The 21,146-nt window shown below is 38.4% G+C and overlaps 1 protein-coding gene across 4 annotated transcripts in view; it reads left to right on the forward strand.

Moving 5' to 3' along the window:
* Nucleotides 1-8,350, forward strand: part of UPRT (uracil phosphoribosyltransferase homolog) — a 34,919-nt gene extending 26,569 nt beyond the window's left edge. For 2 of the 4 annotated variants that reach the window (XM_032847721.1, XM_032847725.1), the window contains 5 exons: nucleotides 83-152; nucleotides 1,202-1,264; nucleotides 3,942-4,103; nucleotides 4,977-5,075; nucleotides 7,017-8,350. In XM_032847721.1, coding sequence (XP_032703612.1) covers nucleotides 83-152; nucleotides 1,202-1,264; nucleotides 3,942-4,103; nucleotides 4,977-5,075; nucleotides 7,017-7,123 — 501 coding nt within the window. In that variant the 3' untranslated portion in view covers nucleotides 7,124-8,350. The remainder of the gene's footprint in view (nucleotides 1-82; nucleotides 153-1,201; nucleotides 1,265-3,941; nucleotides 4,104-4,976; nucleotides 5,076-7,016) is intronic. The other 2 variants (XM_032847724.1, XM_032847722.1) reach the window with 2 other exon arrangements.
* Nucleotides 8,351-21,146: the final 12,796 nt, after the last annotated feature.

Raw genomic sequence — 21,146 nt, forward strand, 5'->3', positions numbered from 1 at the left:
GTGACTAGTGTTCAGCTCCTAAAGCTAACAGCTAACACTAGACCTAGCAGGTTCTCAACTTCTTCTTCTTTTGACTCTTTAGATCAGACTGGTTGTGGAAGAGGGATTGAATCAGCTGCCATATAAAGAATGCATGGTGACCACTCCAACAGGTAACAGGGGTTGTTACTCTCAGATTCTAGTCCTGAAAGTTCTGGAAATTAGGGGGAAATGGGGAAAAAAAGCGATCTGAGTAAATCAGTATCCAAAATGAGGAGTCTAGGTGGAGCTGTTCTTTTAAACAACTTAATAAACTCAGAGATGTTTAGTAAAGAAATTTATATGGGTGACTTTTTGTTAATGGCTTGCTTGTCAATTCAAGTTAAAGGTTAATAAATATTCTTTAGCATGCAGGTGTTGCCTTTGATGACAGCCCATTGGGACCAGAGTTAAGAATGGCTAGCAGGTTATCTTCACCTCTGTGGGGAAGCTGCTGGTGTTAATAAATGGGTAGGTTGGTTTGGCATTGAGACTCCAAGTAAAAGAATGAGAAGTAAAAAAGACGAAACTAAAAATGATGACATCTGGAGAGAGTACTTTGTTTTACTTTAATAGAACACAGCTGAAGATCCCTATTTCAGAGATTTAAAATTCCAATTTTGTTCTCTAGTAAATAATGGAAGCTATTCTATTCAAAGGTTGACTTTATGAAAATTAGGGGCTGAGCTTGTTGCATCATAATTGATCCAATTCAGGATGGCACCAAGGACTGAGCAAGTCTTGGTAACAACGTCAGCCTTTGTCTCCTGCTTTTTAAGGCAGAATAGGAGCTCATAAAAGGGGTGGAATGAGGAGGCTCTCTCCTGTGCATCACAGTGCGCTCCCAGTTTGAATTGATGATGTTTATAGTGTTCAAAGTGCAGTGATTCCTCTCTGAATTCAATTTGAGGAATGTGTGTGTGAATATCATGCCATCATAAGTCCTGTTCCTACTCAACGAAGCCTGTGTCTCCCAATTATCTCCACAGGTTTCTTATGAAGAATTAAGAAATAATTGAAAAATCATGCCTTCTCATTACTTTCAGAGGGAACCTAAGAGGTTATACAGAATGTCTAGACAAGGGTTGCTTTGTACCCATTGGCTTTAAACTACAGGCACTTTAAAAATAAGTGGATTGTTCCAATAATGAGAGATAAATTCTTTGATTTTATTCCCCAACAGGGTACAAGTATGAAGGAGTGAAATTTGAGAAGGGAAATTGTGGGGTCAGCATAATGAGAAGCGGTAGGTTTGCATATATGCGATTCTTGTTTCTTTGCATGCATAGAAACAGTCGTTTTCCAGGAGAGAGGTGGGCTTGTCTGTCATAATTGCAGCCTGAATTGACTTAAATCTCACCACCTATGTTGTCTATCCTCACAGTGCCTTGGATCATGGCCTGCATGTTGCTGAGTTTGACTAATTTTAACTGCAGAGCATCTACTCTATGTGGCCTGTCCCCATGGGCAAGACTGCTTTCAGAGAAATTCATGGTAGGATAGGAGGATGAGATGGTACTGTCTTGGGGAGAACAGGGCAGCTTGAAGACTGATGGAATATGGCACAAATTTGGGCCTGTGGATCTTTGAATACCTGACTGGAGAAAAGTTTTTTTTTTTTTAATTTATTTTGTAGGGAACAGTCCTACCTGATCAGGAGATGGCCTGAATGACTTATTCAGTGTTTTTAGTTTTATATTTGATGTGTTGTTATGCCCGAGTTTTCGTGTCCGAGAGGCCACCAAGGAGCCAAGCACTGATGCAATAACACGAGGGTTTATTCAGCAAGCTTAAGCTTGGGCCCAAGTATACCCAACACAGCGGAGTAGGAACTTGGATCCCGAGCCAGATTACAGTCAGGGTTTTTAAAAGGCAGAGTAGGGGTAGACTCAGCAGTGGGCGAGGACAAAAGGGGGTTATGGATGATGTAAGTCTCTAAGGAATTTTGGAAGCGAGGTCTCCAGGACCTTGAGGGGCTAGCTATTGTCTGGGGTAAAGGTTATTCATTACCAGTAATAAAAATCTTCTCGTGAGACCCTTTAGATGTATATCAGTGGGTCATATGCTTGGGAATGATTGCTGACACCATCTTGGAGGTTTAGAGATAAAGTTTCACATTTCTCCCATCAAGTGTCCTTGTTAGTGAGATTTAGGTTTAGAAGAAATTTAACTTTATTTACATTTCCTTCTGCCTCAGCCTCCTTCAGTTTTATGGTGGGGAGGGCGACATTAGGGCTTAAGGAACTGAGTTATTTGTCTCTTGAAATTGGGCTATTGAGAAGATAGCTTCTTTGTTGTGAATCACTAGGACATTTGTAAACCGAGGGAGACTCCTGTCTTGAAGGATTGTGATCTCTGCAAGTTAACTATTTGTTTTCTTTTAGGGCAGCCAGGGGTGGCTGAGGAATGTCACACAAACTACCGAGGGGAGGGGAGCGGGTGGAGAGGGGGTGCAGGGTGCCAGCTTTTGCTTTGCCAAGATGGCTGTACTTATGTCAGGGCTAGACTCGAGGTGGGTACAGCCTTGTTTTTCTTGGCCTCCACAGTGTATGTGGCCATATAGCAAAAACACTTATCTGTTATTAACTCTAGGTATTTCCAGTTGCTGGTATTATAAATGTTGTATTTGTGTTTGAGTCCAACTGATTACTCTTTTAAACCAATCTTTGTGCAACAAAATCACATGCCTATAATTAGTATGTCTACCTGTTCCATGGGGATGATTACTTCCATTTGGTAACTAACTAAATTTTTGCATAAGATCCAAGATTCAGTGGAAGCCTCACTTGCTTGCTTGCACTGGAGACAGATGGATTTTTTTCCACATGTAAGCATTGCCTTTTCTCTGTGAATTTCTGTTTGTGAACAATTGAATATGTCAAGTAGAATAGGAGCTGTAAGTTCCCTTTTTTAAAGAATGTTGCTTTTAAGCAATGAAAGGATTTTCAGGACAATGTTATTTAACCTTTTAAAACTGGTGAAGACAATGGAGATGGGCTTTTAAGCCATTTTTTTCTTCTATTTTAGTCTAGTTCCTGCCCTAAAGGCAGCATTCTCAAACCCCTAGAATATGGCAGATGACCTTGGGGTAGTGCAGAGACAAGGGTTCTTTTTTAACATTATTTGCTATTGATTGATTTTCATATAGATTAGAAACCATTTGTTATGTTTACACCAGTGATAGAAACTTTCCTCTTAAAATAGGTGTAAATGAAAATAGTTAAAGAAAAATATTAAGTAACAGTACAGATAGAATTCTGATATAACCTAAAATCTGGAAGGTGGTACGAGAATGATTCACTTTTGGCAAGCACTTCCTGAAAGGAATTTAGACTAAAAAATAGCTGTTCAGAAACCAAGAGGTTAGTAGTAGTGTTGGATATGGTTCTTCGGGGGAAGGGAGGGAACAGTTTACTTTTTTCACTGTTTGCTGGCAAACTTCTGCCATTGAATTCATTGCTGGGGTGCAGTGATATCTCCTAATGTCACCTTGATCTGTAACCCAATTCCTCCATAAATCTTCTGTATTGTTTTTTCAGATGAAAATAACAGGTTGAAGTGGTTTAAAGCCTTCCTTAAAATAATAGGAATAAAATGGTCCTGATAATTGGAAAAGCTCAGGGAGCAGCCTAACAAAACACTGTATTTTTTGTATTCATGGAAGTGTGACATCCCTAAAACTTGAAAGTGAGCAATAAAACTAGCTTATCCTACTTTCATTGACCATGACTTAATCTGTTGTAATTGACCTGCACTAAGTATAAAATAAGAGCATATCAGAAATAAAAGCTCTTAGCTTAAGAAGAATTGCTCCCATCTTGACAATGTCCTTCTTGTATTAGTAATAGTCACACACTCTGCTTTGGTCTGTTTTTGGACTTTAATTCTATCCCCCACCCCTTTTTAAATTTTCCTTCTTCAAGGTGAGGCAATGGAACAAGGTTTACGAGACTGTTGTCGATCCATACGAATTGGAAAGATCCTGATTCAGAGTGATGAAGAGACACAAAGAGCCAAAGTGTATTATGCCAAGTTCCCCCCAGACATTTACCGGAGAAAAGTCCTTCTGATGTATCCAATTCTCAGTGAGTGGCTGGAGTTTAATTTGTATACTTTGCTTAGGGTTTAAATCAGTTCAACTTAGTGACTGCCATTTAGGTACCCTTATATAAAGGCAAAACCATTTCTAAATGTGTTTTTCTCAATTGCATTTGGAGTTGCCCTGGGCAGTTCTCCAGGGAATTTCTATTGAGCATATACATAGTCTAAATAAACTTTAGTAGCTCCAAAGAGCTTTTGTTTTAAAATGAGTGAAAACAGTGAAGCAAAGGATCTAATGAGGCAAAGTATACAGACACAAAAAATACATTGAAATATGTACCTTCTGTAGCCCAATTAATGTAGCAATGAATTTCTCAAGGATTTATCCTTTCTGAAAGTAATATTTTTTTCTCCTATTCTGATTTATAAGCTTATTCAGATCGCACATGGTATTGTCTCCCAGGGTTGGTGGTGGAGGTTGAGTGTCAAATTGGTATCTCAAATACTGAATGAATTTAGGGTTTGTTGTACACTTGAAAACTGAAAAGTATGTGTGTCATGTCCATTATTGAAAATAACATCATGGATGGGGTGCCTGGGTAGCTCAGTCTCTTAAGCGTCCAACTCTTGGTTTCGGTGCAGGTCATGATCTCAGGGTCTTGAGATCAAGCTCAGCATCAGACTCCTCTCTCTCTCTTGGAAATAAATAAAGAGATAAATTAAAAAATAGATAAATAAAAATCTTTAAAAAAAAAAGAAAAGAGGACGTCATTGATAAAGAACAGGCACCTTCAAATGAAGCTTTGCCTAGTGCCTCATGTTGGATTACCAAACTGCCTCTACTTCAAAGAAACTTCAAAGACGTTTTGAGATAAATGTTCAGTTTGCTAATGCATTTGGTTGTCATTTGATTTCAGGCACTGGAAATACTGTAATTGAAGCAGTAAAGGTTCTTATAGAACATGGAGTTCAACCCAGTGTTATCATCCTACTCAGTCTGTTCTCTACTCCTCATGGTGAGTTCAGCATGTCTGGGGCTCCAGATGGTCATGGGTTGGTAGGTATGTATCTGTCCAGACTCTGATTGTGAAGAAAAGTTCATTTCTACTTTCACGTTAAATCTAAATTGAATTTTGGTAGTTTATAACTTCTGTTTACCATCTCTAAGCTTAGTGATAAAGTATTTTTATGCCAGTCTAATGTTCAAATTCAAATGGGAAAGTATGAACTAACCCCTTTGAAGGGGATTGTAATTGTTTTCCTGGTATCCCTGTTTGGGTAGAGCCTGCACGTGGCTGAAGTGTCCGTTTCTCCTGACTTCTCACTTGAGCCTGAGAACTGCTCCCAAACAGCAAGAAACTTAAGGTTCCTGTTAGCCCTCTGGTCTTGCTGCATAAACTTCGCAGCGTGAAGCGAAGAGCAGAAGTTTTCTAAGTTCTGCTTCTGCTCAGAGGGCATAAAGGGTAGAACTGTGTGTTCTCCATTTCCTTTGGAAGCTAAGGCCCTAGTTTTTTGCCATATAATCTAGGACAACTGTGAAAGTATCCTAAGAAAATAATCATATACGCATGTAGAAATTTAGCCCTTGGGATATTCACTGCAGAGTTATTTTTAGTGTAAGAAAAAACTTGAAAGTATGTAAACGACTTATAATAAAGAAATGATTAAATAAATATATATTCAAAGGATGTAATATTATATAACTTTTAAATCATGTTTTTGAAAAACGTTTAATAACATCGAAAAAGCCATATGTAAACTTAAGAAAGTATGTCAAAAAATAACAGCATTAGAATAACATTAAATGCTACCACCAAGTTTAGAGATGACTTATGCAAGTTATGACTCTTATGACTACCAAAATCAGACTTGGATTTAACATAGAACTTGATAAGTCTTTCCTTAGCCTGAGAGGCTAGACAGATGCACAGTACTATTTCAATTTTCATTTTAAAATACATACTGTATTAATGGTGGTTATCATAGGATTTGGGGACTCTAAGCAATTCATTTTTTAAAGCTTTTTTTATATTTTCCAAATGTTTGACAGTGAATTTGTATTTGTTTCCTAATTGAAAAGAAAGAGAAATATGTGGCTTCTAGTTAGGGTGTTTCCTTATTTCCAAAGGTTTCGAGTCTCAGCCAACCTTGAAGGGGCCACAGTGTATGCACTTGGGAAGGCTGCTTTCTGCAGGCCATTGCTTATTTTGTCATTTCATAATAAAAATTCACCTGTAGTTCAAGTGTTGATGGTGACAAAGGGCAATTTCCTTGGTCATCTATTTATATACAGCAGAGGTGGCGCTGTAAACATTGAGATAACCAAATAATTATTGGGCTTCCTGCCCAATAGTAAGTATTAATTTTAAGGGCATACATTAGAATGGTATACTATTCTTTGACATGGTAGATGAAAAAAATCTTATTTTGTGGCTACATGGCTACGGTTTTTTAGTTTGGCGAGCATCCTAGCTCATCGGTTTCCCTGCAACCCCCAAAGCTAGAGTCCTAACTTCTGAAAGCTAGCTCACTCTGACATACCAAAGATGTTTTTACCCTTGTTTCACAGTGTTCTGGTTGAGAAGCCATCATCTTAATATATGATCCTGTTTCTGGAAAGGATTGTATTCACTCTATTCCAGCTGCCTTTAAAATGAAACAAAACAAAGACTTTTCAGGGAAAAAGTTTCTATACTGAATGTATTTTTAAAATCCTGGATATGAAACAATTTGATTCTAAGAGTTTATTAGTGAACTAGTGGAGGTGTGTGATGATTGTCAAACTTTTCATGTATCAGACACATAAACTAAGAGATTACTCAAGTCTGACTAGGTATTTAAAGGTCATTGCTTTCTGTCTTCTGGCTATATTATACCGAATGACTAAAATTCCTGAATTCCAGCTAATATTAGCAAAAAGTCATCCATTACAGCCACTCTCCTTTTATTTTTTAAAGGTGCCAAATCAATCATTCAGGAGTTTCCAGAGATCACAATTTTAACTACTGAAGTTCATCCTGTCGCACCAACACATTTTGGACAGAAATACTTTGGGACAGACTGAGTTGCCAAAGGAAAATTAATTACCTTGTGTAATATTACAGTTAATGTTTTGAGTTTCTACTTGTTTACTAATTCACTTGAGGAATGGCAGAGAAAATTGTGTTTTGTAATTTTTGGAAGAGAGTATAATAAAAAGGAAATATTTGAGGTTTATTTAATTTATTTGATTATTTCTTAACTGTTGGCACTAAATTCAACAGGGAAGCACACACAACTCTTAGAAAATATTTTAATAATCCTCTTATGCAAGTTGATGATCCCTCAGTGCATTGAAACTGTTACCTAATATTTTTTTTTAAGTAGGCTCCACACCCAGCATGGAGCCTAGTGTGGGGCTTGACCTCACGACCCAGAAATCAAGACCTGTGCTGCGATCAAGAGTTGGATGCTTAACTGACTGAGGCACCCAGGTACCCCAAACTGTTTCCTGATTTTTGAACCTTACAGTTTGGGTGTTGTTTGCTGCCACAAATAAAACCCAAATGCGAGTCTGGTCTTTGGCCTGCTATAGTTTGCATTTTGTTTAGTTTGCTTTCATTTTTAGGGAGAGTTTGTGTATATGGCTGTCATCACCTTCTTCTACTCTTTACTTCCCAGTACCATATGTGCTGGTAACTTGGAGAGGGCGAAGGAAGAATGCCTCCTGAAATTTTACATTTCTGTTAATATCCTCACTCAATTAGCAGACCCAGGGTATATGGTTAGCTCTTTAGTCAAGCTATTATGTTCTTCACGGCTCACTTCCCATCGTGTACATTGTTGGTAGGTGCCTTGCCAAGTATAATTCAGTGAAGAAGATGGTGAGCATTTCCAACCACAGAACTGTAACATTAATTTACACAGATGGATTGAACCAGGTCTGTCTGGATGCTGATGGGATGAGTACTGTTAATGCCATCAATGCCCTGGAAAGGAATTTGTGGTGGTCTTTCTGAGGTATGGGGGAAAGAACAGTTTCTTGCTAAGTTTCATGGTGAATCAGTATATTAAATTGCTGCATTTTTAATTTGCGTATTTCATTCAGTTTGGAAATGAGTTCTTTCACATACTTGTCACCTGTAGATGTATGAAAGTTAAAAATACCATGATATTTTTTAATTCCTTAAGATTTGTATGTGTTCTTATTTAGGCCTCTGAAGATAAACCGCTGTAGAAATCAGTGTGTTCTGAAACTTGCTTGTAAAATCCTGATCTCATTTTGCATTGATATTAAACATTTTTAACAGTGGTTCTGGCTGATGACTTGAATAGTTATACTCTCACAACCCCATAGGCAGCTGTTTTGGGCCTCTGCTCCAGAAAATCCAGAAAGAACAGCAGGCACTATCTTAGAACCAAAGCTGATGGAAGTCAGCAACGATTAGGGGAGAGGAAGGAAAAGCTAGTGTACAGGGGAATGTAGATCCTAGGAATGCTAGAAAGACTTCATTATATTTTCCCTTTATTTTTAATTTTTAAGTTTTTATTTAAATTCACTGTATATTACTTAACATACAGTGTAATACTAGTTTCAGGTGTAGAATTTAGGGATTCAGCACTTACATACATCACCCAATGCTTATCACAAGTGCCGTCCTTTATCCCCATCACCTATTTAACCCATCCCTCACCCCATGTCCCCTCTAGTAACCATCAGTTTGTTCTCTATAGTTAAGAGTCTGTTTCCCGGTTTACCTCGCTTTGTTTCCCCCTATGATCATTTGTCTCGTTTCTTAAATTCCACATATGAGTGAAATCATATGGTATTTGTCTTTCTCTGACTTATTTCGCTTAGCATAACACTCTCTAGCTCTACCCGTATTTCAAATGGCAATATTTCATTATTTTTATGACCAAATATATGTGTGTGTGTGTGTGTGTGTGTGTGTGTGTGTGTGTGTGTGTCTGTTTCTATGCTGGTACCATATTGTCTTGATGAATACAAGTTTGTAATACAGCTTGAAGTCTGAAATTATGATGCTATCAGCCTTGCTTTTCATTTTCAAGGTTGCTTTGCCTATTTGGGCCTTTTCTGGTTTCATACAAATTTTAGGATTGGTTGTTCTAGCTCTGTGAAAAATGCTGGTGTTATTTTGATAGGGATTGCATTAAATGTACAGATTGCTTTGGGTGGTATAGACATTTCAACAATATTTGTTCTTCTAATCCATGAGCATGGAATGTCTTTCCATTTCTTTGTGGCATCTTCGATTTCTTTCATCAGTGTTTTATACTTCTCAGAGTACAGATTTTGCCTCTTTGGTTAGGTTTATTCCTAGGTATCTTACGGTTTTTGCTGCAATTGTAAATGGGATTGATTCCTTGGTTTCTCTTTCTGCTGCTTCATTATTAGTGTATAGAAATGCAACAGATTTCTATATGTTGATTTTGGATCCTGGGACTTGACTGAATTCATGTATTAATTCTAGCAATTTTTTGTGGAGTCTTTTGGATTTTCTATATAGGGTATCATGTCGTGTGCAGATAGTGCAAATTTGAATTCTTCTTTGCTGATCTGGATGCCTTTTATTTCCTTTTCTTGTCTGTTTGCTGAGGCTGAAACTTCCAGTCCTATCTTAAATAACAGTGGTGAGAGTGGACATCCCTGTCTTGTTCCTGACCATAGAGGAAAAGCTATCAGTTTTTCCCCATTGAGGAGGATATTAGCTCTGGGTTTTTTTGTATATAACCTTCATGATGTTGAGGTGTGTTCCCTCAGTCCCTACTTTGTTGAGGGTTTTTATCAAAAAATGGTCACTGTACTTTGTCAAGTGATTTTCCTGAATCTACTCAAAGGATCATATCATTCTTATCCTTTCTTTTATTAGAGTGGTATATCATCTTGATTGATTTGGGATTTTTGAACCACCCTTGCAACCCAGGAATAAACTCCACTTGATCATGGTGAATGATTCTTTTAATGTACAGTTGGGTTTGATTTCCTAGTGTTTTTTCTAAAAGATTTTATTTGAGAGAGAGTAAGCACAAGCAGGAGGGAGGGGCCGAGGAAGAGGGAGAAGCAGGCTAGCTGCTGAGCAGGAAGCCCAACATGGGGCTCAGTTGCAGGACCCCGAGATCATGACCTGAGCTGAAGGTAACCGCTTAACTGACTGAGCCACCCAGGTGCTCCTCAATTTCCTAGTATTTTATTGAAAATTTTTGTACCCTTGTTCACTGGGGACATTGGCCTGTAATTCTCTTATTTAGTGGAGTCTTTATCTGGTTTTGGTATCAGGGTAATGCTGGCCTGATGGAATGAATTTGGAAGTTTTCCTTCCAATTCTGTTTTTTAAAATTGTTTGAGAAGAATGGGTATTAACTCTTCTTTATAGAATTCCCCCTGGGAAACCATCTGGCCCTGGACTTTGTTTGTTGGGAATTTGTTGATTGCTTGTTATTCGTCTTTTCAAGCTTTCTATTTGTTCCTGTGTCAGTTATGGTAGTTTATGTTTCTAGGAATTTATTTCTTCCAGGTGGTCCAACTTTTTGCCATATATTTTTTCATAATATTCTGTTAGAATTGTTTGGATTTTTGTGGTATGGATTGTGATATCTCCTCTCTTACTTTTGATTTTATTAGTTTGGTTCCTTTCACTTTTCTTTTTGGTAAGTCTGCCTAGGGGGTTGTCAATTTTATTATGGTTTTTTTTTTTTAAGAAACAGCTCCTGGTTTCATTGATCTGTTCTATTGTTTTTTATTTTCTGTGTCATTTCTTTCCATTTTAATCTTTATTACTATCCCTCCTTCTGCTGGCTTTAGGCTTTGTTTTTTGTTCTTTTTGTAGTTCCTTTAGGTGTAAGATTAGGTCCAGTCTTTTCTCAAGCCTAGCAAGTATCCTTATGATTGTTGCTTGAAATTTTCCATCAGGCATGGTACTTGTATCTGTTCTGCTTAGATCTCTGTCTGTGACCTTATCTTGTTCTTTCATTTGGAAGGAATCCCACTTTCTTGGCATCTTGTCCCTGTCTCTAACTTCCGTGTGTTAAAAGAGCCAGTTATGTTTCCTGTTCCTGAGAGTAATGGCTTTATGAAGAAGAGGTCATATAGTGTCCAGAGCCTGGCACTTCTGGGAGTAGCTCTTTTGTTTTGGCTGCTCTATCCTTCAGGCTAGTCATCTGCAAAGGCTCTCCTTGCCTGCAGTGGACAGTGTTTAGTCCTTGGCCAAACTGTGGTGAGTTTTAACTAGGTGTGCTCTGTTCTGCTTGTGAAAGGAGACCTGCTGCTGCTTCCACTAGAACTGAAGACCTCTCTAGTCAGGAGATGTGGTGTTGCAGGGTTTTCTGCTGGTCTCCTGAGGAAGGGGACCTGCCACCCTGGGACTGAGACAGGCTTCACCAAGAAGGGCAGTACTGCTGGAGTACAGGGGTTTGGGACCTGGTAGAAGCAAGTTGGTACCACTGTTGCTTTATACAGGTGTCTCTGTGTTTATGCTGAGGAGCTAGGGACGGAAGTGACTCCGGCCAACTCTTTTGTCACTAAGAGAGGCATCTCCCTGAACTCTGCCTGTCAGGGACACACTCCAAGAAAAGTCAAATAATCTTCCCCCCACCCCCACCATGTGCCCCAAGAGTTCTTCATATCATTATTTCCATGCCATGTGCCCCTGGGTTTTTAGCCTACCTTCTCTCCAGGAGTAGGCAGTGCCCTTAGGGCTCTATTCCAGCCCTGCCTGCTGACCTTCAAAATGTTAATCTTTAAGCCTTCCTGGTTGCAAGAACTCATGAAAATCAGCCCTTCTTGTTTTCCCGGTCAGTGGCTTTGGGGATTCCCCTTGTGCATTCCACTCTGTGCTCCTCTCTCATCTTTCTCCACAGCCACAGCTTCTAACCTGTATCCTTGATCGGTTTCTTCCCTCAACCAAATCTCCATACTTCCTGTGTTCTTCAATGTGGTTTCTTCTCTCCCTTTAGTTGTGCAATTTGTTCTGTAAGTCTTCAGGTTGATGTCTGGGGCATTTAGAATGATTTGTTAGTTATATAGTTGTGTTTGAGGGACAAGATGTGTTTGAGGGACAAGACGTTTAAGCGTCTTTCTTTGGCTCAGGTCATGATCCCAGGGTCCTGGGATTGAGCCCCACAATGGGCTCCCTGCTCAATGGGGAGTCTGCATCTCCCACTCCCTCTGCCCCTCTTTTTCCTCTCCCCCTCCACTCATGCTCTGTCTCTGGCTTTCTCTCTCTCAAATAAATAAAAATCTTAAAAAAAATAATGTGTCTTGTTTCTTTTCATCACTGAATATGATTAGGATTTGACAACACTTGTTTTCCACATGGAGGAAAATCCTGCTATAAGCAATAGCAATTATTCAATGGGATCATATTCCCCACTAATGTCTTTCTTTTAACCCCCTTCAGATTTTAAGAAAAATTATAACTATGACTTCTGAAATTTAGATGTTTTTACCAAGCGAGGCATTATTTGTAGGGTTAATCACTTGTACAACTCAGGGCCTGGGAAATTTTCTAAAATGATACGAAATTAACAGGCTATTCAAAACAAGATTGTTTTTAATGAGATGAATTTCAAAGTAGTTTAAACTGTGTAGATTCCTTATTGAAGAAAGAAACCCTAACACCATAAAAATGACACTCAAACAGTGTACGACAGTGTTTCTCAAAAGTTGAATGTGCATCAGCATCACCTGGACCTCACCGCTAGAATTTCTGGTTTGGTAGGTCTGGAGTAAGGCCTGAGGACTTGAGTTTCTAAGTTCCCAGGTAATGCTGGTGTTGCTGGTCTGGTGGCCACATTTTGATATCGGGTACTTCTTCTTTTATAATATAAGAATTTCATGATATACATTTCCTTAGAAATACTGATTGAGCTGTGCCCTACAAATTTTGATATATTGTGTTTTCATTTTCATTTTGGGCAAAACACTTTCTCATTTCTGTTTTGATTTTTTCCTTTGATCTAGGGTTATTTAGAAGTGTCTTATTTAATTTCTAAATTTATAGTATTTTCTAGATTCTTTTTTATTATTGATTCCTAATTTAATTCAGAGAATATGCTTCATATGATTTGAATCCTTTAAAATTTTATTAAGATTTGTTTTATGGCCCAGAATATAGTCTCTTTTGGTAAATCTTCCCTGTGTGCTTGAAAAGTATGTGTAGCCTACTGTTGTTTAGTGTTCTATAGAAATGTCAATTAGGTTAAGTTAGTTGATAGTGTTGTTCAAGATTTCTCTTTCTTTACAGATATTTCTGTGTCTTCTATCAGTTATTGAGAGACTAAAGTGTTAAAATTTATTGGTATATCCAGGCTCGGTGCAGAGTCTGCTTGAGTTTCTCTCTCCCTCTCCCTTTGTCCCCCACCCTGCACCCACATGCTGGTGCATGCTCTCTCTCTCTCTCTGTCCCCCCATCATACAAATAAATAAATCTTTTTTAAAAAAGAATACATGTTTTGTTCCCTAAAATGTTGGGTCCCACATAACTAAGGTTATATGCGTAGTCACACCTAGATGTTATTAACTGTCAGTATGCCATGAAGGCCTCTTCTAGCCTTCCTTGTCTCAAAGTAGGGCCATTTCCCATGGGCATTTAAGCCCACCATATAATGCCTACTACTCTATTCCTATCAGAAACTAGGAGCGCCTGGGTGGCTCAGTGGGTTAAGCCTCTGCCTTTGGCTCAGGTCATGATCTCAGGGTCCTGGGATTGAGCCCCGCATCAGGCTCTCTGCTCAGTGGGGAGCCTGCTTTCCCCTCTCTCTCTGTCTACCTCTCTGCCTACTTGCAATCTCTCTCTCTGTGTCAAATAAATAAAATCTTTAAAAAAAAAAGAAACTAGCTTTTATTTAATGCTTTATATCTACTAAAACAAGGGTGTTAAGTATTTATCCATAGCATACTTTGGCATCATAGGCATGTAGCTGCTATATTCTGACCATAATAAACCCAGAACCTAAGTATTTGGTGATCAAAGTTTAAAGTTTTATAGTGATCAGTCTGCCAGGAGTTGTATGGTTTGATGGTTCAGCAGAGTAATTCCTGGAAGTGTCTTCTTAACTGATATCCTTTATAGTAGATATAACCTGACATTTGGGAAGCAAAATGTCCTGGCACATTATTGAAGTTTTATTCAGCCATCAACAGCTGATCCTGTTCATTATAGCATATGACCAGAATGTCTCTCAGAGAACTAAAACCACTCAGCTTTGCAAGCTTCCATTCAACCTTGTCAAAATCCAAAAGTAGGGGTGGTCAGGGCAAATATACACTGTCACCCGCTTGGATATCTGGTATGATTATGATGAGACATTTTTTCTCTTCTTTTGAGCCCCTTGAGGGAACAGTGTAATATGGGATGTCCTTTGTTGCATAAGCCATTTATTCACTCTTTTACCTTCAGCTAATATTTTTCCTTCTTTGTACATGTCATTGGTTTTCCGTCTTTAGAAGAAGTGTCAAGATTCTGGGGCGCCTGGGTGGCTCAGTGGGTTAAAGCCTCTGCCTTCGGCTCAGGTCATGGTCCCGGGGTCCTGGGATCGAGCCCCGCATCGGGCTCTCTACTCGGTGGGGAGCCTGCTTTCTCCTCTCTCTCTGCCTGCCTCTGCCTACTTGTGATCTCTGTCGAATAAATAAATAAAATCTTAAAAAAAAGATTCAGTGACAGTGCTGGTTCAGATTGCTGGCAACAGTAGTAAGTGTCTAGCAAGTGCTTTCCTTTCAGTCCATTCCCATTTGTATAGAAAAGGGTTACACAGATAGATAAACTAGTAGGCTCTCTAAGCCACTAGGCAATACAGCTGCAGTCATTGTCAATTCCAACTTTGCAAGATAGGGTGAAAGTATAATCCATCCCAAAAGGCCCTTAGAAATTCTGGCATAAAGATTTAAAGGTATAATTAGTTTCTTGCTTGGGAATCATCCCTGTATCTGACAGGCTCTGTTGTAGTCCTGGTCCGAAAACCACTTCATCAAGCAGGAAAAACTGTTGAGATGATGTGTGAGGGGATTGAATAGCTTTACAGTATCCTCCATACACTTACTTCCCTACAAAAGTAGAGGAGACCATTCAGTGGGGACCGTTCTTTTGTTGCCTTCATGTTGAATGTGAGCACACATTCATTGAAGTATGCAAAGTTTCCATGCTTTTGTCTCTCATCACTTTTTTTTTATGTCATAATTCACATACAGTATAAGTAACCCTTTAAAATATTTGTCATTTTTTAAAAAGATTTTATTTATTTATTTGACAGAGAGAGATCACAGTAGGCAGAGAGGCAGGCAGAGAGAGGAGGAAGCAGGCTTCCTGCTGAGCAGAGAGCCCGATGCGGGGCTCAATCCCAGGACCCTGGGATCATGACCTGAGCCAAAGGCAGAGGCTTTAACCCACTGAGCCACCCAGGCGCCCCAATATTTGTCATTTTTAATACATTCACAAAATTGACCAACCACCACTATCTAATTCAAGAATATTTTTTATTAATCCCATAAGAAAACCTGTATTCATTAGCAGTCACTCTCCATTTTGCCTCCCTCTAGTCACTGGAAACCACTAATTTATCTTCTGTTTCAATAGATTTACCTATTCTGAATATTTGACATAAATGTAATCATATAATATGTAATCCATTTTCAGTTTATTTTCATGTTTGGTATAAGGAAAGAGTTCAACTTTATTCTTTTGCATGTGGTTATCCAGTTGTCCCAGTACCATTTATAAAAAAGACTTTATTCCCCATTGAATTGTCTTGGTACCCTTGTCAAGAATTCATTGACCATAAATATAAGAGTATATTTATGGACTCTCGATTCTGTTTGATTGTATATGTTTATCGTTAGGCTAGTTTTGAGTACTGTAGCTTTGCAGTAAGTTTTGATATCAGGGAATGTAAATTCTTCTACTTTGTGCTTTATTGGGATTGTTTTGGCTACTTGGAGTCCCTTACAATTCCTTATGGATTTTAGGAAAAACTTCTCCATTTCTGTAAAATGGGCCACTGGGATTTTTATAGGAATTGCACTGAATCCACAGGTCACTTTGAGTAATATTGACATCTTAACAATATTCTTTTCCAACCCATTAACATGAGATGTCTTTCCATTTATTTGTATTTAATTTCTCCCAGCAATGTTTTGTAGATTTTTGTGTACAAGTCTTGTACCTCCTTCATTAAATTTATTCCTAAGTATTTTATTCATTTTGATACTATTGTAAATGAAGTTGTCTTATTAATTTCCTTTCAGATTATTCATTGCTAAAATATGGGTATTAGAGGGATTTTCTGTGTTGATCATATATCCTGTAACTTTGCAGAACTTGTTTATTAGCTCTAAATGTTGTGTGTATGTGTGTGTATGTGTGTGTGTGTGTGTGTGTGTGTCTTCTCCAGGATTTTCTACATGTAAGATCATGTTATATGCATATAGAGATAGTTTTAGTTCTTTTCCAATTTGAATGAATTTTATTCCTTTTTTGCCTAATTGCTGTGGCTAGAAATTCCATTATAATACTGAAAAAAGTGCTGAAAGCAGTCATCTTCGTTTTGGTTCTGATCTTATGGGCAACAATTTTAGAATTTCATCTTTGAGTATAATTATAAAATGTATATGTGTTCATCTCTCTTAAAATGTTTAAAGTCTATTTTGATTGGACTTCCAGGGAAAATGGCAGAGTAGGAGGTCCCTGAACTCATGTCATCCCATGGATACAGCTAGATGATATTTGCATCAGAGCAAACAACCCAGAAAAGTACCCCAAAGACTGGCCCAACAAACTCCACAACTAGATGTAGAGAAGAGGCCACATCAAAGAGGGTAGGAAAGATGAGGACTTGGTGGGAACCTAAACCCCATGTGTCTGACCACTAGAAGGAGGTAGCTGTGGGCATGGAGAAGGGTGAGAAACAGACTAGTACAGCGAGGAGGCTACAAAAGGAAGAGAAATCCCCATAGCATTTGACTTTGAAAATCAGAGGGGTCAAATTTCATGGTGCTTAACAACTAGTGGGACTTAAAGCCTGAAATTTAAAAAAAAATTAGTGGGCTTGCTTGTGAGAGAGTCTAGAGGATTCTAGGAAACTGAGCCCTTGCCACTAAAGATATAGCACAGCAAACAGCCTGTGGAAATACAGCTTGGAAGCAGCAGTTTGAAAGGTACCTGGGGCTTATAGGAGGGAGAGTTGATTACTAATCTCAGAGTTTGCTCAGGGACTTCACCAGGAACAAAGGAACTGGCAGATGTCATTTCTCCCCCCAGCCTGACACTATAAACACACAGCCACCTGCAGGAATCAGTGCAGCACCGGAACTTATTACGTAACTCACTTACATTATGCTCTGTCCCCTTCAGCTAGACCTGTCTCAATCCCAGTGCTTTGGATACCCTCCCTAAAAAGACCCATGCAAACTTTAAAAACACTTTCTCCTGAACTCCTATGGAGAAGGAGCACACCTTGTTAAAAGTGCACCCCTTGAAAGGAAAGAAAAATAAAATAAGATGAAAATTGAGAAAGAGGCAAACCATAAGAGACACTGAACTCTAGGAAACAAACTGAGGGTTGCTGGAGGGGAGGAAGTGAAGGGAAGGGATAATCAGATGATGGGCATTATGGAGGGCACTTGATTACTTGATGTAATGAGTGCTGGGTGTTATATGCAACTGATGAATCACTAAATTCTACCTCTGAAACTAATAGTAAAAAAAAGAGACAATAAAAAAAAGTACATCCTTTGCCTGCACATACTTTTCCAAGCAGCCCAGGCTGGCTCGGGCCTACAGGGTGGTTGCACGTCCCCTGTGGGACAGGAACAATGCCCACGCTTGTGAAAATGTGTCCCTGTCCAAATGTGCACACTTTGTGGAGTGCCCCTGTCACCTCTGCAAGTTTTGTGGAGCCCTGCCTCCTGGAGGAGGACCAGTGCTACCTAGTTAAAAGTGTATGTCTGCAAGAGTCCACAGTCTCTCATGGTTCATCTCGCCCTCTGATTTCCCCCAATTCATTTTTCCTTTCCTTCTCCTGGTGTCCTCCATATTAGGGTTTTGGAGGGGAGGGGGGTACGGGGTTAGGTGAGCCTGGTGGTGGGTACTAAGGAGGGCACATATTGCATGGAGCACTGGGTGTGGTGCATAAACAGTGAATCTTGGAACACTGAAAAAAAAATTAAAAATGTATGTCTGGCCCACTACTTTCAAGAGCAAGAGACATAGTTGACTTTCCTAACACAAATAGAGAGTTAGGCAAAATGAGGAGACTGAAGAATATATCACAAATGAAAGGACAGGACAAAACCATAGCAAAACACCTAAGTGAAAAAGATATAAGTAAAATGCCTGATAGAGAATTTAAAGTTATGATCATAGGGATAGTCACTGCTTTTGAGAAAAAAGAGTGAAGGAAATCAGTGAGACCTTAAGAAGGAGGTAGAAAACATAAAGAACCAATCAGAGATGAAGAAAAGAATAAATGAAATTAAAAATACAGTTGGTAGAATAAATAGCAGGCTGGAAGAAGCAGAATAAATTGATGAACTAGAATCCAGAGTAATGCAAAGTAATAAATCTGAACAAATGAAAGAAAAATGAATTATGCAAAATGAGAATAGACTTAGAGAATGTAGTGACTGCATCCAGTATAATAACATTTGCATTATGGAGATCCCAGAGGGAGAAGAGAGAAAAAAGGGGGAAGAACATTTATTTGAAGAAATAATAGCTAACAACATCCCTAATCTAGTGAAGGAAACATATCCAGATCCAGAAGGCACAGAGACCCCCCAACAAAATCAATGGAAGCGGGTCCACACCAAGACACATAGTAATTACGATGGCAAAAAAGTAGTGATAAAGAAAAAATTTTAAAATCAGCAAGAGAAAAGAAGACAACTACACACAAGGGAAACTCCATAATAAGGTTTTAAGCAGATTTTTCAGGAGAAATTTGCAAGCCAGAAGAGAGTGACATGATACAATCAGAGTTCTGAAAGGGAAAAATCTGCAGTTAAGAATTTCTAGCCAGCAAGACTATCATTGAGAACAAAAGGAGAAATAGAGTTTCCCAGTTAAACAAAAGCTAAAAGATTCCATGACCACTAAACCAGCCCTAAAAGAAATATTAAAGGGAATACAATGAGTGGAAAGGAAAGACCCAAAGTGGCAGTATGAAAAATATGAAACAAAAAAACAGTAAAAATAAATATTTCTAGAAAAAATCAAAGTATTCACAAAATAAAAGGATATAAAATATGACACCATATGCCTAAAATGTGTATGGGGAGGAAGAAGTAAAAACGGGTTCAAACTTCAGGGACCATCAACTTAATATAGACTGCTATATATGGAAGACATTTTATACAAAACTAATAGTAACTATAAATCAAAGACCTCTAGTTGCTGAAGGGACATTGTTTTTCCCAATGGGTATTCTTTCCTGCTTTGTCAAAGAATGGGTTCATATCTTGGTTTTCTGTTCTGTTCTATTGCTCTATGTGTCTATTTCTGTGCCAGTACCAAACTGTTTTGATCATTTTGATTATTTTGATCACCTTTGTAATAGAATTTGAAGTCTGGAACTGTGATGTGTCTAGATTTACATTTCTTTTGAAGATTGCTTTGGCTATTCAGGGCCTCTTAAGATTCCATAGAACATTTAGGATTGTTTGTTGTAGCTCTGTAAAAAATGATGTTGGTATTTTGACAGAGATTGCATTAAATGCGTAGATTGCTTTGGGTAGTGTAGAGATTTTAACAATATTTGTTCTTCCAATCCATGATCATGGAATGTCTTTCAGCTTCTTTGTGTCCTCTTCAGTTTCTTCCATCAGTGTTTTTTTACAGAGAACAGATCTTTTACCTCTTTGATTAGGTTTATTCCTAGGTGTCATGGTTTTTGGTGCAATTGCAAGTGGGATTGATTCCTTGATTTCCCTTTCTGTTGTGCTTCATTCTTGGTGTATAGGAAGTGCAACATATTTCTCCATGTTGATTTTTGTATCCTGTGACTTTACTGAAATTGTGTATCAGTTCTATCAATTTTTTGGTGGAGTCTTTTGGGTTTTCTGTATAGAGTATCATGGCATCTCCAAATAGTGCAAGTTTGACTTCTTCCTTGCTGATTTGGATGCCTTTTATTTATTTTTCTTGTATGATTGCTGTGGCTGGGACTTCCAGTACTATGTTGAATAAACATGGTGAGAGTGGACATCCTTGTCTTGTTCCTGACCTTAGGGGGGAAGCTTTCAGTTTTTCACCATTGAGTAGGATGTTAGCTGTGGGTGTTTCATATATGGCCTTTATTATATTGATGTATGTTTCTTCTAAACCTACTTTGTTGTTGGTTTTTATCATGAATGGATGTTATACTTTGTCAAATGCTTTTTATGTGTCTACTGAAATGATCATATATTTTTTATCCTTTCTTTTATTGATTTGATATATCACATTCATATGCAACTATTGAACAATCTGTAGTGTTGGTTGTGATTTCTCCTGTCTCATTTGTGAGTTTATTTATTTGGGTCTTTTCATTTTTCTTTTTCGATAACTCTGGCTAGGGGGCTTATCAATTTCATTAATTATTTTGAAGAACCAACTCTTGGTTTCATTGATCTGTTCTACTGGTTTTTTTGTTTGTTTATTTCTATATCAATTATTTCTGCTGTGATCTTTATTAATTCCCTTCTTCTGGTGGCTTTAGGCTTCATTTATTGTTCTTTTTATATCTCCTTTGGATGTAAGGTTAGGTTGCTTATTTCAGATTTTGCTTGCTTCTAGAGGTAGGCCTGTATTGCTGTATACTTCCCTTTTAGGTCTGCTTTTGCTGCATCCGAAGGGTTTTGGACTGTCATGTTTTCTTTTTTTTATGATTTTATTTATTTATTTGACAGAGAGACAGAGATCACAAATGGGCAGAGAGGCAGGCAGGGTTGGGGGAAGCAGGCTCCCTGCTGAGCAGAGAGCCCGATGCGGGGCTTGATCCCAGGACCCTGAGATCATGACCTGAGCTGAAGTCAGAGGCTTAACCCACTGAGCCACCCAGGTGCCCCTATGTTTTCATTTTTATTTGTTGTGATATATATTTTTAAATTCTTCTTTGAT

Source organism: Lontra canadensis, unplaced genomic scaffold (genome assembly GCF_010015895.1).
Source record: "Lontra canadensis isolate GAN:19392208 unplaced genomic scaffold, GSC_riverotter_1.0 scaffold192, whole genome shotgun sequence".
In the NCBI taxonomy this organism is placed as follows: Eukaryota; Metazoa; Chordata; class Mammalia; order Carnivora; family Mustelidae; genus Lontra; species Lontra canadensis.